The sequence below is a fragment of the Hemitrygon akajei genome, chromosome 23 (assembly GCF_048418815.1).
Source record: "Hemitrygon akajei chromosome 23, sHemAka1.3, whole genome shotgun sequence".
Taxonomy (NCBI): domain Eukaryota; kingdom Metazoa; phylum Chordata; class Chondrichthyes; order Myliobatiformes; family Dasyatidae; genus Hemitrygon; species Hemitrygon akajei.
In genome coordinates this window covers 42,239,662-42,256,523 of record NC_133146.1, presented here as the reverse complement: position 1 = coordinate 42,256,523, position 16,862 = coordinate 42,239,662, and the positions used below count along the sequence as shown (strand labels likewise).

The following is a 16,862-nucleotide window of genomic DNA, read 5'->3' as shown; positions in this document are numbered from 1 at the left end:
AAATAACAGTAATAAATACAGAAATAGTCAGCAGGCTAACTAGACTCTGTGGAGACAAAAACAGTATTTCAAGTATTTTCTAACTTTATTTTCAGAATTTGTAGTTTCTTGTTTTATCAGATATGGGGATGGAATAACTTGGTGACACAGCTTCATGATCAAAAAGACTGGATAAAATTGATAATGAACTAGATTCTGCAGAACCTACAGAAGTAACAGGATTGATGAGCTATACCTGCATGCCTTGTTCTGTAACTGTTGCTCTTATTCCAAGATAATGATATTGAGCAGCAACACGAATGCTTTAAATGAATAGCAACATGTTTTAACCCACCCTGCCAAACACTCAACCTCTTAAACATTTTACCACCCCTCGGCCAGCATGTTTTGAATGTCGATGCTAATCAGTAAATAATGTACTTTCTTTTAGGAATTTGTCAGGGAACATCTTTTCAACCCTTCCTACTGGCCTGTTTGTTAAACTTACAGCACTACGAGTCTTGTGAGTACACTTATTTTATCCAGAATATTTGATTACTGGGTATCAATTCTATAAATCACTATGTATCGATTCTGTCAACATAAACTTAATGTACTTGTTCATATTGTTCAAGGTACTAATCTATTCAAACCTACAGAGTCTAAGTAGCAAAGATGCTGCCATAACCTCCATGTTTTATTGTATAGAAACAAAAATATGTGCTGCCTATTTGCCACGAACATAGAGTACCTGTAATAACAATGGGGCTCTTTGGTAAAAATAGCCCAGGCGGTTTCTTGACAGGACACGAAGGGACTTGTGCTTGTATAATTTTGGGACTGCATTAGGCATCCTTGCTTTAGTATTTCATAATAAGCTAGTGATTGCTCTGGTGTGTGCTCAAGTTCTGCAATGGGATGGAACTATATAATTACAAGCTATGTTCCCTCTAAGCTTTGACACACGTGTGTGTGTGTGTGTGTGCACACATTTTTCAACCAGCACACAAAGGAAATCAATGTGCGCACTAAAGGCGAGTTACCTAAAATTATGTCGTAATTAACAATTATACTTATTGAAAATAATTTTTTAGCTAAAGATAGGAGAGAGAAAAAAATAACTGAGTTACTTAAATATGTACAGTCAGCTCTCCTTATCAGCGGATTCAACCAACTGCGGATCAGGAAAACCCGGAAGTTCTCTCTCCAGCACTCGTTGCTTGAGCATGTACAGACTTTTTTTTCTTGTCATTATTCCCTAAACAATACAGTATAACAACTATTTACATTAGCATTTACATTGTATTAGGTATTATAAGTAATCTAGAAATGACTTAAAAGTACAGGCAGTCCCCGAGTTATGAATGAGTTCCATTCCTGAGTCCATCTTTAAGTCGGATTTGAAGTTGGAACAGGTACATCCGGTATTATTTAGCGTCAGTTAATGAAATGTTTTTCTTAGTATATAGTACATATTTTACGTTTCTATGCATATAAAACACTTAAGAAACATATGTATTTCAATAATTTAACCACTGCGTTGCTTAGTAATAACTGTAGCTTTCATTGGGGCAGGGTCTTTCACATTCTCCATTAGAATTGTTCCGATTGTTGACCGACTGTAGCCTAACGCTTTTCCAATTACCGTAGATTCCGGACAACAGAGCGCACCTGATTAAAAGCCGCTGGCTCTAATTTTAGAAATAAAATCAATTTTTTACTTGTAAAGGCCGCACCGGATTTTAGGCCGCACCGGATTTTCGGCCGCAGGTGTCCCACGTTGTAATATGAGATATTTACACAGAAAGATATTACACGTGAGGATTTTTTAACTTTTAATTAAATCCATATGGTAACAAAAACAAATACATATTGCAAATGCTTTTTTTCGAACCGTGCCCGTAACGCGGCTACTTTTAAATATACGTTGCGTATACTTCTTTACTGAACAACATTCCAATATCTCCTAACGACTGGTAAAAAATATATATACTGCAGCCTACCAGGAAAAGTTATTGATCGCCTTTAACTTAAAAGCAGCGTTTTCGCTCTGCCGCTCGACCCCCTCCTTCCCGTTTATCGCAAACTGGTATCCCACAAGATGCGGCGAAACCGGGTGTGACGTCATAGCATCCCGCGATGTAGTACAGAAAACAAATATAGTTAAAACTCTTCTAACTTTAACTAGAAAATGAATTACAAAGCGAAAATATTATAAACTAAATAACTGCCATAAAGGCAGCACAATGCTTTTCTTCGAGTGTTTTCCATGTTGATGAGGGTGAGTACAAATGACTGATTTACAATAATTTAATTGTGAAAGTGCGCTTGATTTATCGTACAATTTCATTGGACCTCTGTGAACTACTCATCAATTTTATTGGTCTACTGTTACGAGGCAAAATGTTTACGAGGCGGCATGAAAAAAAATCATGCATTAGCCGCTCTGGATTAAAGGCCGCAGAGTTCAAAGCTGTTCAAAATGTGGGAAAAAAGTAGCGGCTTAAAATCCGGAATCTACGGTACCAATGGCGTTTCACCTCTTTCCGATCGTGTTATTACTTTCACCTTATTTTCAATCGCGATCATGATTACTTTTGTGAACAGAAACACTGCAGATTCAGAGCTGTGCTGCCAAATCCTAATGTCCACCGCACGGAGACATGTTAAATAAAGTCCGGGGTTCCGCTGGGTCCTAAAGACCACCACACTGATCTATGTTAAATAAGGGACTTGAGCATCTGTGAATTTTGGTATCTGCAGGGGGTCCCGGAACCAATCCCCCATGGATAAGGAGGGCCAACTGTATGTTATTTTGTTGTTATTCTGTGCAGTTTTATGTCAAATATTTTGTAAACCTACATAAACTGTGCCATGTGTGCATGCAGTGTGCACATACTTTTGTCACAGGAAAAAAATTTGCACAACATAAGATTTTTGCACATACTGACTACTAAAAATTAGAGGGAACATTGATTACAATTGCGCAAAGGGAATATTCTCCCTTCTGAAAGACCCTACGTCCATTGAAATGGATGGCGTAAACTCAGAATCTATATGATATTCGTTGACTGCCTTGAGGGCTTGGCGGGGGGTGTGTAAAAGCCTACTAAACTTTAACTGCATTGGGCATGTCAGTGTGCAGATTATTTATCACATATAAACATACAGTAAAAACCCTAGGTACCGCAGATACTGGAAATCAAGAACAATACACACAACGTGCTGGCAGAGCTCAGCAGGTCAGGTAGCATCTATGGATGGGAATAAGTAGTCGGGCAGAGATCCTTCATTACATCTGGAAAGGAAGGGGGAAGAAATCAAAATAAGAAGGTGGGGGAGGGGAGGAAGAAGTACAAGGTGGCAGGTGATCGGTGTAACCGGGAGAGAGGAAGGGATGAAATAAAGAGCTGGGAAGTTGATTGGCGAAAGAGAAAGGTGTGGGGAGTCTGATAGGAGAGGACAGAAGACCATGGAAGAAAGAGAAGGGGCAGGAGCACCGGAGGGTGGTGATAGGCAGGTAAGAAGAGAAGGAGAGAGAGGGACACAAGAATGGTGAATGGTGAAGGAGAGGAGTGGAGGCAATTATTGGAAGTTCAAGAAATCGATGTTCATGCCATCACGTTGGAGGCCACCCAGATGGAATATAATGTGTGTTGCTTCTCCAACCTGAGTGTGGCCTCATTGTAGCACAAGAGGAGGCCATGGACTGACATGTTGGAATGGGAACGGGAAGTGGAACTGGAATGGGTAGCTACTGGGAAATCCTGTTTTTTTGTGCCGGATGGAGCGAAGGTACTCGATGAAGCAGTCTCCCAGTCAACATCAGGTCTCACCTATATACAGGATGCAACACCGGCAGCACTGGATGACCCCAACAGTATAGCCTCACCTGGAATGACTGTTTGGGGCCCTGAATGGTAGTGAGGGAGGAGGTGTAGGGGCAGATGTGGCACTTGTTCCACTTGCAAGGATAAGTACCAGGAGGGAGATCAGTGGGCCAGAGCAAGTGGACAAGGGAGTTGCATAGGGAGTGATCCTAGTGGAAAGCAGAAAATGGGGGGGGTGGGTGGGGAAGGTGTGTTTAGTGGTGGGATCCCATTGGAGACAGTGGAAGTTATGGAGACTCATGTGCTGGACGTGGAGGCTGTTGGGGTGGTAGATGAGTACGAGGAACCCTATCCCTGGTGTGCCAGCGGGAGGATGGGGTAAGAGCAGTGGTGCGCAAAATGGAAGACATGCAAGTGAGGGCAGTGTTAATGGCGTTGAAAGGGAATCCCCTTTCTTTGAAGGAGGAAGCCATCTCAGTTGTTCTGGACTGAACAACCTCATCCTGAGTACAGATGCAGTGGAGATGGAGGAACTAAGAAAAGGGAATGGCATTTTTACAAGGGACAGGGTGGGAAGAGGTACAGTCAAGATAGCTGTGAGAGTTAGTAACTGGATTTATAAAAGATATCAGTAGTCTGTCTCCAGTAAGGTTTGTCCTTTGCGCTAACATTCAAGGCAACCTCAGTGCGTGCTGGGGACAGCCCACAATTGTTGCCACATTTGTCGCCACAAGACAAGCTGCTTCCCTCCCTCCCACCACTCACACACACAGGCAGGCCTCCAGCCACAGGACAGGCTGTGTTCTGGACTCCAACCTCCAGCAGGCTCTATGCCTGTGTACAGTTGTACAGAAGAACAGAATGGCTTGAAGGTCAGACATCAATGCACTCCATAAGGGCTGAGGAACTGAATCCACTTAGTATTTAGCCCCGTAGCTGTATGCAAGCCATACCCAGTAGGCGCATTCTGCACATCCCCATTTACTCGAGCGCGGCACATATCTGCAGTGTAAGCACTTGAGGATGTTTTGCTAAAAATGTAGATCGATTTTGTTCAGGGTACACTGTAAGATGTGTTATTTTTAGTTGATTATAAAAGCATTTGCATATTCAATCATTTTGTACGATTGTGCATGATTAATATTTGGAAATTACATTTTCTGCTTTCAAAGAAGAATTAAAAAGCAAAATACTGATTGTGCTGTCAACACAAGATATTTGATTGTATCAATGTTAATCTATGAAACCAACAAGCCAATGACATCACCTGTGAATAATTAAATAAGTTTTGATTAAGAAGTACAAGGACAGTATCTATCTAAGCACAGGAACACTATCTCCAGCAGATCTCCTCTAATTAATAATTCCATCCTAACTTAGAGATGCACTTGTGCCTTTCCTATCACTGAGGCAATATCCTGAAATGTCCTATTTAACAGCTGCAGTGATCCGTAAAACAACGAACTGTTGCCTTCTCAAAAATGATCAGAAATAAATAGCAATGATGGCTAAGTGAGCAATACTTACTTCCCACCAATTAAATAATTCAAAATGCTAACTTTGATTGTAACCAATCTCATTACTGATGGTGAATTTGTGGAATTTGTTACCACAGGCAGCTGTGGAGGCCAGGTCGTTGGGAGTATTTAAGGCAGAGCTTGATAGGTTCTTGATTGGACACAGCATCAAGGGTTACGGGGAGAAGGCTGGGGAATGGGGTTGAGGGCAGGGGAAAGAAGGATCAGCCATGATTGAGTGGTAGAGCAGACTCAATGGGCCAAATGGCTGAATTCTGCTCTTATGTCTTATGAGTTTATTAATAAAGTTATGAGGACAGATCAATACAGATTATCATGGAAACTAGTGTTTACTTTTTTTTGGCTCCCTGCAAAGCAATCCCAATAATCTTCTCTCTCAACCCTACAAATGATTCTATCTCAGCTGTGTATGGCAATGGCGCAGATAACTGCACAGTTGTAGGCACAGCTCATCACATTACAGAAACTATTCTGTCCTCAACAGACTCTCTCTGCACTTCTTGTTGCCTCAGTAAAGCAGCCATCATAATCAAAAGTCCTCTTCCAACCCTCCATCGGACAGAAGATACAAAACCCTGAACATACAGACCAGCAGGCTCAAGGACAGCTTCTATCTCACTGTCATAAGATTACTGAGTATCACTGTCATTACTGAATCTCACTGTCACAGGATTACTGAAGATTCCTAGTTTGTTAGGGGGACTCTTGACTTCACAATCTACCGTATTATGACCTTGCATCTTATTGTCTCTCTGCACTGCACTTTCTCTGTTACACTATTGTGGTGAACTACATATACCTGTCTGGACTGCTCCTGTGGCTCCTCCCACAGACCCCTGCTGACTGCTCCTGTGGCTCCTCCCACAGACCCCTGTATAAAGGCGACTGAGGCCTGTTGCCCAGCCTCATTCCCCAGGATGTAGTGTTGTTCATTCTTCCAGTCAATAAAAGCCGATACCTCGCTTCCTACGTCTCAGAGTGAGTTATTGATGGTGCATCAACTATTTTGCATTCTGTTATTGTTTTACCCTGTACTGCCTCAAAGCACAGTTTAATGAATTGATCTGCATGGAGAGTATGCAAGGAAAGTTGTTCACTGTAGCTCAGTACATATAAGAATAATAAGCCAATCTATCAATTTATCTTTACCAGTTAATTACTGAGGTTGTGTAGGCCGTGACATAATACAACAAATACTTCCACTGCAATGCTTTGGAAAGGTAGAGAATTTTACCCAGTTTTCCTGAAGCCCTCATTTAAAATAAGTCTCAGTATACATGCAGGAATGATGTAAAGTATTGGAAACCTAAAGAGAGGGTATCTAGTTTTAATAAAGAAAAACATTGGAATGATATCATGTCAGTGAAAGAATCTTACTGTATTTCACTCAAGGGATTAGATTCATTCACACAAAGCCAAATACATTTGTTTTGCTAGAAGGCCTAACTTTGATTGCTGCCTTGCTCTACCCAGCTCTATATGAATAGCATTTAAAATATTTAAACTGTTGGAATTCATACATCTGCATTTTCAGTTGAAGGAAATAATTAAAATGATACGATTAAGACTGTTTGTAATTCCAATTCAGAACTTGTCTGGAATGACCACAACTGGTCTAGACTGTAATTGTTACATGGTCTGAAACAAGGTTCTAGAGTTTTCATGAACGTCATATAAAGTACAGCAATGGTATGAGACTGTTAGTGCCATCAAGGCTACTGTACTGCATTTCCAAGAAGGCTTTTTTTCTTCTAATTGAATATTTCAATACAGATATAATTGATGTAACAGATAATAACAGATATACACAGCAATTTTAACTTAATTTGCCATTTCTTGTTGGAATTACAAAACACTAAGTGGGCTTAATATTTAAACAGTGTGGCATAGTTCTCTGGTGCTTTAGTGACTTTGTGTGTGAAAGAAAGAAAAGGAAAGGGGAACAGCAATTTTTCTTTGATTGTTTGTGGAACCTTGCTGTCTACTTCTCAACTGCTGTGTTTGCGTCTGCTTCAAAAGTAATTTAAAGCAATTGAGGGGTCTTGATTACTCTTTTCTATTGTATTTTCCTTTAACTTATTTTTATCAAGTTTAATTTCATTGCCAAATTGGCCAGACAAGAATCTGATGTTATTATGATTAAGGGATCAGTGTACTGCTTAAAATTATTGTAATTGAATGTGAAATGAACACTAACATCTCTGAAGGTTATGTTAGTTTTATTGGTAAAGTTACTCGAGCATGTTTGTAATATACCCAGTCTGCAGAGTGTCTGCAATTGGGAGTCGATTCATTTGCAAGTAAACACACCCAAGCTCACATTAATTCCGTAATTCCATGTAACAAGTCTGGTCTATTCCCCATTTCAGTTTGGTAATTTGACATTTAAAATATTTTTGTAAATGGCAACTGATTGCATTCCAGAGCTCAGAGTTCAGTTCTGGTGCCGCTCTGCAAAGAGCCCCTGTATGTCCTCCCCCTGGAATGTGTGGGTTTTCCCTGGATGCTTCGGTTTCCTCCCACAGTCCAAAGACGTAACGAGTAGGTTAATTGGTCATTGTAAATTGTCCTGTGATTAGTTTAGGGTTAATTGGGGTTGTAGGTTTGCTGGGCTGATGTGTCTCAAAGAGCCTTCTCCACTCTATATTGTGAAATAAATAAATAAAATCCCAAAGGTCACAATGCTCTGAAAGCGGAAATCCTTCCTCATTCCTTAAAGTATGGAGAGGGCTTGAACTAGTGACTGTACTTTATTACTCCCACTGGTTCAAGCTTCCTGCACAAGGGAAATGCCTATCAAGCTCCTTCAAAACCTTCTATGTTATAATAAAGTCACTTTTCATTCTCATAAACTTCAGTTAAGTATATGTCCAATCTGCTCAGTCCTTTGTCAAAATGACAAGAACCTAGCTGCTGGGCCTTCTCCTAATCACCGCCTTATTTAAAGAGGTGTAAGCAATGCAAGTATACACCTCCAAAGAAGGAGAACAAAACTGCAGTGCTGTGGGTGTGGTCTTACCTTTGCCCTGGAAGAATAATGATAACTTGCAAAAATAAAGTGACAAAATTAGAGGCCAGATAGTATCACTAAATGAAATATTGTATTGAGTGTGGTGCTAATGTGCATATTTTAATTTTAGAGTGTGCCATGTATCTACTCAGAAGTAATATAGCCTACATTAAAATTATTTCAATTTCTTGCAGGCACTTTAGTACCGAATCTCTAATGTGTGACTGCAACCTCAGATGGGTCTTACAGTGGGCCAAAAACTTTTCAGTTCGCATAGCAGATGACACTTCATGCGTCTACCCAACGCCATTACGTGGAAGACCATTCAAAACTTTGAAAGAGAACGACCTTACGTGTGGTAAGTGCAAAATTCACCAAAAGAGTGTCATAGTTGTGAGGATAATGATAGATTAGAGCTTCAGTTTTCAACCTGGGGCCTACGTACTCCTCGGTTAATGGTAGGAGTCCACAGCATAAAAAAAGGGTGGGAACTCCTGGATTGGCTCCATCGAGTAACACAGTCATTTGGTGCAGAAAAGGATCCTTCCTTCCATCCCAACTATCAAACACTGATAATAATCTTACACTAATCTGATTTTTAATTGAATCTGTCCCCCTTCCCATGAACTCTTCCCAGATTTTACAAACTAGGAGCAGTTTACAGTGGCCACAATCCACAGCTTACTGAAAATGTGTTTAGGAGCTGGAGGAAACACGTTTGACCACAGAAAGAAAGTGGAAACTCTGCACAGATAGCACTGGAGGTGAGAGTTATGCTCAGGTCGCTGGAACTTGAGACGGCAGCCCTGCTGTGTGTACCCGCCAGCAGCTGTACATAGTGCAGCTCTCAAAAGATGCTGTCTGTATTCAGAATAGTGGCTTGTCAGTTCTTTGAGTCATTTAGTTATGGGTGAGAAGATCACTGTTTTATAGATATGATTGTTAAGAAAATATATGCTAAGGTACTTTGAAATTTGGCTGAAATGTTACCCAATACTGTCAGACTTCAAACAGAGATTAACATATATTGAAGCCCATGTTTTGCCTAGAAGACTTAGTGAATGTGTACCCTCTCTTGATCATAATGGAGGTGGAAGAAATTAGTCTGAAAGATGGCAAAATGAATTGTTTTTGGGATTGAGCAGAATAAATCAATTACATATCTTGACCTTGAGGCTAATTGAAGCCAGAATCCTGCAGCCTGAATCATCTGTATCTCTCTCTCTCTGTCTCTTTGACCAAGAAAAAATTAATTAAGATATTTTAAAAACCTACAGATTTTTTTCAAAAGATTCTCTACCACCTTTCCCAGTGGTTCTATCATTGAGCATTCTGAATGGCAGCCCAAGGAATACGCATCTTCTTGAAAATCTACACAACAGCTGAATTTCTATGAATGTGACACAACTGAAACCACACCCATGCTAGCAGAAAATATTAAATATTCTGGAACCTTTATAAGCTTCCGCTTTCATAATCCTCTTAGGTATCCTTTCCGTGTATGCTGGCTGCCAAAAAGGCATTCAATCTCAAATGCTTCCCAAGAAAGTCTGTCTTTTTATACCTTGGACTTGCTTCTTTTTTATTCACAGATGTTTGCTTTCTTTTCTCACAAATTATTAGAATATGCCTAGAGCTAATGAATTGGTTACTCATTGCCATAGTACAGGAATTATTAATGAGTAATTATTAATGAGCTGTAGCTTATGGTACATTTTATTTTTAGCACCTCATCATGTTAATGCAGTTGCATGTTGCATTTTTATCCACACTGGCAAAACTGACATTTGTAGAGAAGTGATATATGAAACTACAACTTTTGTTATTAGAAAAAAAGATGTTTAATATATAAAATCATGTATTGCAACAAAGTCAAGGGCAATAGATTTTATTGCACAAGTATGCTTGATTTCTTTTCTGCTAAGAAATTACTTTCACTAAGTTGAGTAGAATATCGTGCAAAATGCATTAACGGAAACTGTTCTGAGTGTTGGCAAAGCACAATTCAAAACAGCTCTCAAATCTGATTTTAACCTGGAAATTTAAAACTAGGACAGGGACCTACTCTTAGACGGGACCTACTTTTCTACATCCCCTTGCCTCTCCGTAACCTGGAATTATATTACCTGTAGGGAAGTACAAACTGGAGTTCAGTCGGATCCTTCAAATATGCATGGACTCCCAATTTTGTAATCAGTGCCAGATGGCAAGCAGAGTCCCATACACAGAGACTGCCCAATAGCTATCTTGGATTTCCGAAGTAGACTAAAGATGGCATGACAGATTTAAATTCTCCCTTGTCTCATGGTATGCAGAGTTTGGCTGGTTGCCAGCTACCTTGGCCATTGCCTGCACATTTCTCTCCAGGAGGTGAAATCTGACTTAAGAAGAGAATGCCTTGTGGCACAAAATTTACAGTTTCCAGAGGTTGTCTTTCATTCGTGAAGTGCAAGTGATTTGTGTTTGGAAGCAGTAGTTCTCCGTGAAAGAAACCAAAAGAATGCAAAACAGATGTAGATTTGTTCAGATCTAAGCCAAAGGCATGACACTCACTTTGGGGTTTGATGTTGTACATCTGTGATTAAATGCCTTTTGGGTAAGTACAAAACCCAGTTGGCAATTGTTCACTGTATCAAGATATTGAATATTTTGACATTAGGATAGGACAGGTGGAGATTTTCTTCACTATAACTATTTTGTATATCTCAGACAGATAAATCATAAAGCTAAGAGTAATTAAATGTTTTGCAATTGCCAATGCAACTGATCTAATAATTTAGAACCATAGAACATTACAGCACAGAAACAGGCCTTTTGGCAATTCTTGGCTGTGCTGAACCATTTTTTTTTGCCTAGTCCCACTGACTTGCACCTGGGCCGTATCCTTCCAAACCTCTCTCATCCATATACCTGTCCAAATTTTTCTTAAATGTCAAAAGTGAGCCCGCACTCACCCCTTCATCTGGCAGCTCATTCCACACTCCCACCACTCTCTACGTGAAGAAGCCACCCCTAATGTTCCCTTTAAACTTTTCCCCCTTCACCCTTAACCCATGACCTCTTTTTTTTTCTCCCCTGGCCTCAATGGAAAAAGCCTGCTTGCATTCACTCTATCTATACCCATCATAATTTTATACACTTCTATCAAGTCACCCCTCATTCTCCTATGCTCCAGGGAATAAAGTCCTAACCTATTCAACCTTTTTCTGTAACTCAGTTTCTCATGTCCCAGCAACATCTTTGTAAACCTTCTCTGCACTCTTTCAACCTGATTAATATCCTTCCTGTAATTAAGTGACCAAAACTGCACACAATACTCCAAATTCAGTCTCACCAATGTCTTATACATCCTCACCATTACATTCCAACTCTTATACTCAATTCTTTGATTTATAAAGGCCAATGTACCAAAAGCTCTCTTTACAACCCTATTTACTTGTGATGCCACTTTCGGGGAATTATGTATCTGTACTCCCAGATCCCTCTGTTCTACTGCACTCCTCAGTGTCCTACCATTTACCTTGTGTGTTCTACCTTGGTTTGACCTTCCGAAGTGCAATACCTCACACTTGTCCGCATTAAACTCCATTTGCCATTTTTCTGCCCATTCCTCCAACTGGTCTAAATCCCTCTGCAAGCTTTGTAAACCTTCCTCACTGTCTACTACACCTCCAATCTTCATATCATCAGCAAATTTGCTGATCCAATTTACCACATTATCATCCAGCTCATTGATATAGATGACAAATAACAATGGACCCAGCACTGATCCCTGTGGCACACCACTAGTCACAGGCCTCCACTCAGAGTAGCAATCCTCCACTACCACTTTCTGGCTTCTTCCATTGAGCCAATGTCTAATCCAATTTACTACCTCACCATGTATACCTAGCGACTGAATCTTCCTAACTAACCTCCCATGCGGGACCTTGTCAAAGGCCTTACTGAAGTCCATGTATACAACATCCACTGCCTTCCCTTCACCCACTTTCCTGGTAACTTCCTCGAAAAACCCTAATAGACTGGTTAAACATAACCTACCAATTTAAATTGATTTGCTATCCCTCACTATTTGTTCATGGAGGTCAGATCCTGTAGAAGTCTTTATCAAGCAATGGTGTGGCCGCAATCAAAATTGGAAGTGTCAGATTAATTTGACATGAATAAATATAAACCACAAAGCTGAAAAGTTGATTGCATGTAATTCGCTAGTACACACTTTGTAATATGAATCCTCCTGTTTGGCTGTATTCTAGCAGAGTACAATTGTACTAGATGCAAAATATTGTGCCTGGGACCACAGAACAGATTAAAAAAAGCATATTTTGCAGATTTTCTGTTGCATTAAAACCAATTGCTGACTGTTTCACAGAGAGTTAATCAATTCCAGTTTATTAAGCTGCTTGCAGAAGAAAGAAAGGTTTCCTGCATTGCATTAGAAAGAATTATATGAATGTTTCCATTGGTACAATTTGGGCATACAGGAGCCAGGAATGACATTGTAAAATATTTCACTTTTCCTGAGGAGATTGTACTGTTTCCCATGACCAAAAATATATTCTACTGAATTTTGTTTCCTACCTGTTCTCAGTGTTGCTGCAAAACTTAACAAAAACATAGAGATCTTTCTTCAGGTTGCTAAACAGGATATCAAGAACATTTGTCTCAAAATAGCCAAATGAAAGAAGTCTGAAATATTTTCTTTCTGACTAAGAAAAATGTTATTGTACAATGTGGTAACATGTTGCTACTATTCTAGTGTATAACCTGTAAAAAATATGAATCTCAGGGTAGTATACGGTGACATGGGAAGATGTACGTTGATAATAAGTGTCCTTTAAACTTTGAACTTTGAACCCAACTGTTTCTCATGACCTCCACAATCTCATTCATTCAATGCTGCTTAATAATAAAAACACAGAATGAAACAGCAGAATCATACAGCCCATGAGAGTATAGCTATCCAATTAAGCTACTTCCTTGTTCTATAATTGTTCTCCCCCTGAGATATTTATTTAATTCTCCTTTGAATGTTACAATTAAATTAGCAGATCTTTTCAGTTAGTGCATTGCTAGGTATAATGTTTTATTTTAATGGATTTTTTTAAAAACACATATCCTAGAATTCTCAATATTCAGCAAGTGAGACACCAGTATGTGGAGAGACAGAGTTAACATTTAAAGTCAACAGAGGTGGAGAAGTGATATCAAGAGAAAGGCTAGGATGAAGACAGCAAAGACAATGTGAAACCAAAATTGCGTAACAGTATGCTTTCCGAACCATCTCATCAATTGATGAATGAAGATAGTGGAGACAGAATAAAGAGCAAAAGAACAGACTGGATTGGTAGAACACAGCAGTTGGCAGAAATCTGAAACAAAGAGAATATACGAAATATCCAACAAATCAGGCAGCATCAGTGAGGAAAGGAAAATGGAGTTGAAGTGGGAAACTTTACATCATAACTACCAGTGCCAGAACAAGGACATCCAAATGATTTTTTAAAAACTGCTAATACTGGAACTAAGAAATAAAAACAGAAAATGCTGGAAACACTCACCATGTGAGGCCATGTCTGTGAAATGAAGAACAGAACATACATCAGTGATTGGATAGGGAAAGGGAAAGTCCTCTGATGGGTTGTGGTTAGGGTTTCCATGGGTACAAGTTCTGAAGATCATCCAGTCTTTGGATTGCTGGGAGCAATTAGAAAGTGAGAAGACCAACAAAAATGTGAAATGTAGGACAAGCCCAGCAGGTCAGCTATGCTCAGAGAGAGAGAAAACTCAAATGGCAGGTTCAAATACAGAGCAAACAAGTGACCTACATTTATAGAATTCACTATTAAGTCTGGGAGGCTGTAATGTTCTTACATTTAACAACCTCTTCAGCAAATCCACCCACTAACCTGCTGAGTATTTCCAGTGCTTTCTATTTGAGTTCTCTAGGGTCTGCATTTTATTTTAATTCCATTAAAATACAGCAGACAGCCATTAATTCAGCCTTGGTTGGGCTCTGCTCTTTCTGTTTGCAAATAGGATAAGGAACGAGTTCTCCCAAATCCTCAACTCCCACACCGTCAGCCACCATATTTTCACAGAATGAACCATCTTGACCCATCTCCAATGTGAGATCTTGTCAGATGCCTCTGAAACTCAATGTAGGCAACATCCACTGCCTTGCCTTCATCAGCTTTCCTGGTAACTTCCTCGAAAAACTCCTCAAATTGATTGGACATAACTGACCACACACAAAGTCATGTTGCCTATCCCTAATCAGTCCCTGTCTATCCAAATAATAGTACATCCCGTCTCTTAGAGTACCTTTGAAGAACTTTCCCTCTACTGATGTCCAGTCAACAGCCTGTAATTTTCTGGCTTATTATTAGAGATTTTCTTAAACAACAGAATAACATTAGCTACTCTCCAATCCTCCAGCACCTGTGACTAATGATGTTTTAAACATCTCTGCTAGAGCCCCTACAATTTCTGCAGTAGATTCCCACAGAGTCCAAGAGAACATACTGTCAGGCCCTGGGGATTTATCTGCCCTAATTTGCCTCAAGATAGCAATGATGGTTCTATTCTGGAATCAGTATGGGGGCCATGACCTCACTGCTGCATTGCCTCACATCTATAGACCTTGTGACTGCCTTCAAATAAATACAATGCAAAAATTCCATTTAAGATCTCCCCCTTCTCTTTTTGCTCCATGCATAGATTACTACTCTATTAGAGGACCAATTTTGTCCTTTGCAACCCTTTTGGACTTAATATATCTTTAGAAGCCCTTAGGATTCTCCACATCACCTGTTAGAGCAGCCTCATTTCCTTTTGATTTTCTTATAAGTGTTTGCTTGCATTAATTTTATTCCTCAAATACCCCAATTGTTCCTGCTTGCCAATACCTGCTATGTACCTCTTTCTTTTCCTTAACCTGCCCATCAAAAGCCAAGGTTCCTTGCTTTTATTCTGTTATCCTTGCTATTATTCTGACAGGAACATACAAATTCTGTACTCTGAGAATTTCGCTTTTGAAGCCCTTTCACTTACCAAGTACATCTTTGCCAGAAAATAACCTGTCTCAACCTACATTTGCTAGATCTTTTCTGAGACTATCAAAGTTGGCCTTCCTCCAATTTAGAATCTCAACCTGAGGACATGACCTATCCTTTTCCATAAACTAATGACATTATAATCACCAGATGCGAAGTGTTTCCCTGCCCAAATTCCTGTCACCTGCCCTGTCCCATTCCCTAATAAGATATCTAGTATCACACTCTCTCTACTTAGGACTTGAATGTACTTATTAAGGAAACTTTCCTGAACGTATTTGACAAACTCTTTCCCATCCATCATTTTTACAGTATGGGAGTCCCAGTCAACATGTGTAAAGTTAAAATCACCTACCATCACTTCTTATGTTTCTTGAAGTAGTCTGCGATTTCTCTACAAATTTGCTCCCCTAAATCATGCTCTCTGTTCTGGCACTCTAGTTCCCATCTCCTTGCAACTCACGTTTAATCCCCCCCCCCCCCCCCCCAGTGCAGCACTATCAAACCTTCCCGCTAGGATATTTGTCCCACTGCAGTTCAGGTGCAAACCATCTCTTCTGTACAGATTCCACCTTCCCTGGAAGAGAGCCCAGTGACCAAAAATTCTGAAGCCTTCCTCCCTGCACCAACTCCTTAGCTATGTGTTGAATTGTATAGATAACTGCTTTTCAAAACTGGTCTCAGTTCTTATGGGAAACTCTGAGATTTCAGTTTGCTACTTCAATTCTCTATCTCAGTTCCATTCTGATCTGCCTTTCCTGTTGCCTACATTGTTATAATAAGTCCAAATGTAAGCCTGAGCAAGAGAAACTCTTTTTCCATCTGGATATCTTGCTGCCTTCCAGACGATATTCAATTCTACAACTTCAGGTAATTTGCTTTCTCTGTTTGTATCAGAATTAACCAATTCAACATTATCTATTTATGACACTGGCCCAGTCTTTCTCCATTAACCTTACCTGTAGTTCATATCCCACAGACCTGCATTTTACAAATTTTTATGCTCCTTTATTCATATTCTGCTCCCATGAGCCCAGCAGTAGGATGACTACCATAAGTTATCTGTTTCGCTAACCTGGCCTCACACTGTCACCGGTTTTCTTTTTGTCTTATCCATTGCACCCTCTTCTCTGCAACTTAAAGCTGTTTTTTTCTTTCTGATGAACTTTGATCTTAGATATTCACTCTGTTTCTCCTTCCACTGAGGCTGTTTGATATACTGAACTTTTCCATCATTTTCTGCTTTTATTATTAAGGAAAGTTGGTTATGAGTAATTGTTAAATTCAGGAGTTACAGAGTGCCTATTCAGAGATGAGACCACGAGACCATAAGAAGTAGGAGCAGAGTAAGGCCATTTGGCCCATCATGTCTGTTCTGTCTTTTCATCATGGCTCTCACCCCAATCTCCTGCCTTTTCCCCATAACCCTTCAGGCCCAGACTAAATAAGA

The 16,862-nt window shown here is 39.8% G+C and overlaps 1 protein-coding gene across 3 annotated transcripts in view; it reads left to right on the top strand.

Annotated features, from left to right (window-relative positions):
- Nucleotides 1-16,862, top strand: part of adgra1b (adhesion G protein-coupled receptor A1b) — a 533,717-nt gene that overhangs the window by 210,620 nt on the left and 306,235 nt on the right. For all 3 annotated transcript variants that reach the window (XM_073027522.1, XM_073027521.1, XM_073027520.1), the window contains 2 exons: nt 431-502; nt 8,552-8,715. In XM_073027522.1, the coding sequence (XP_072883623.1) occupies nt 431-502; nt 8,552-8,715 (236 nt within the window). The remainder of the gene's footprint in view (nt 1-430; nt 503-8,551; nt 8,716-16,862) is intronic.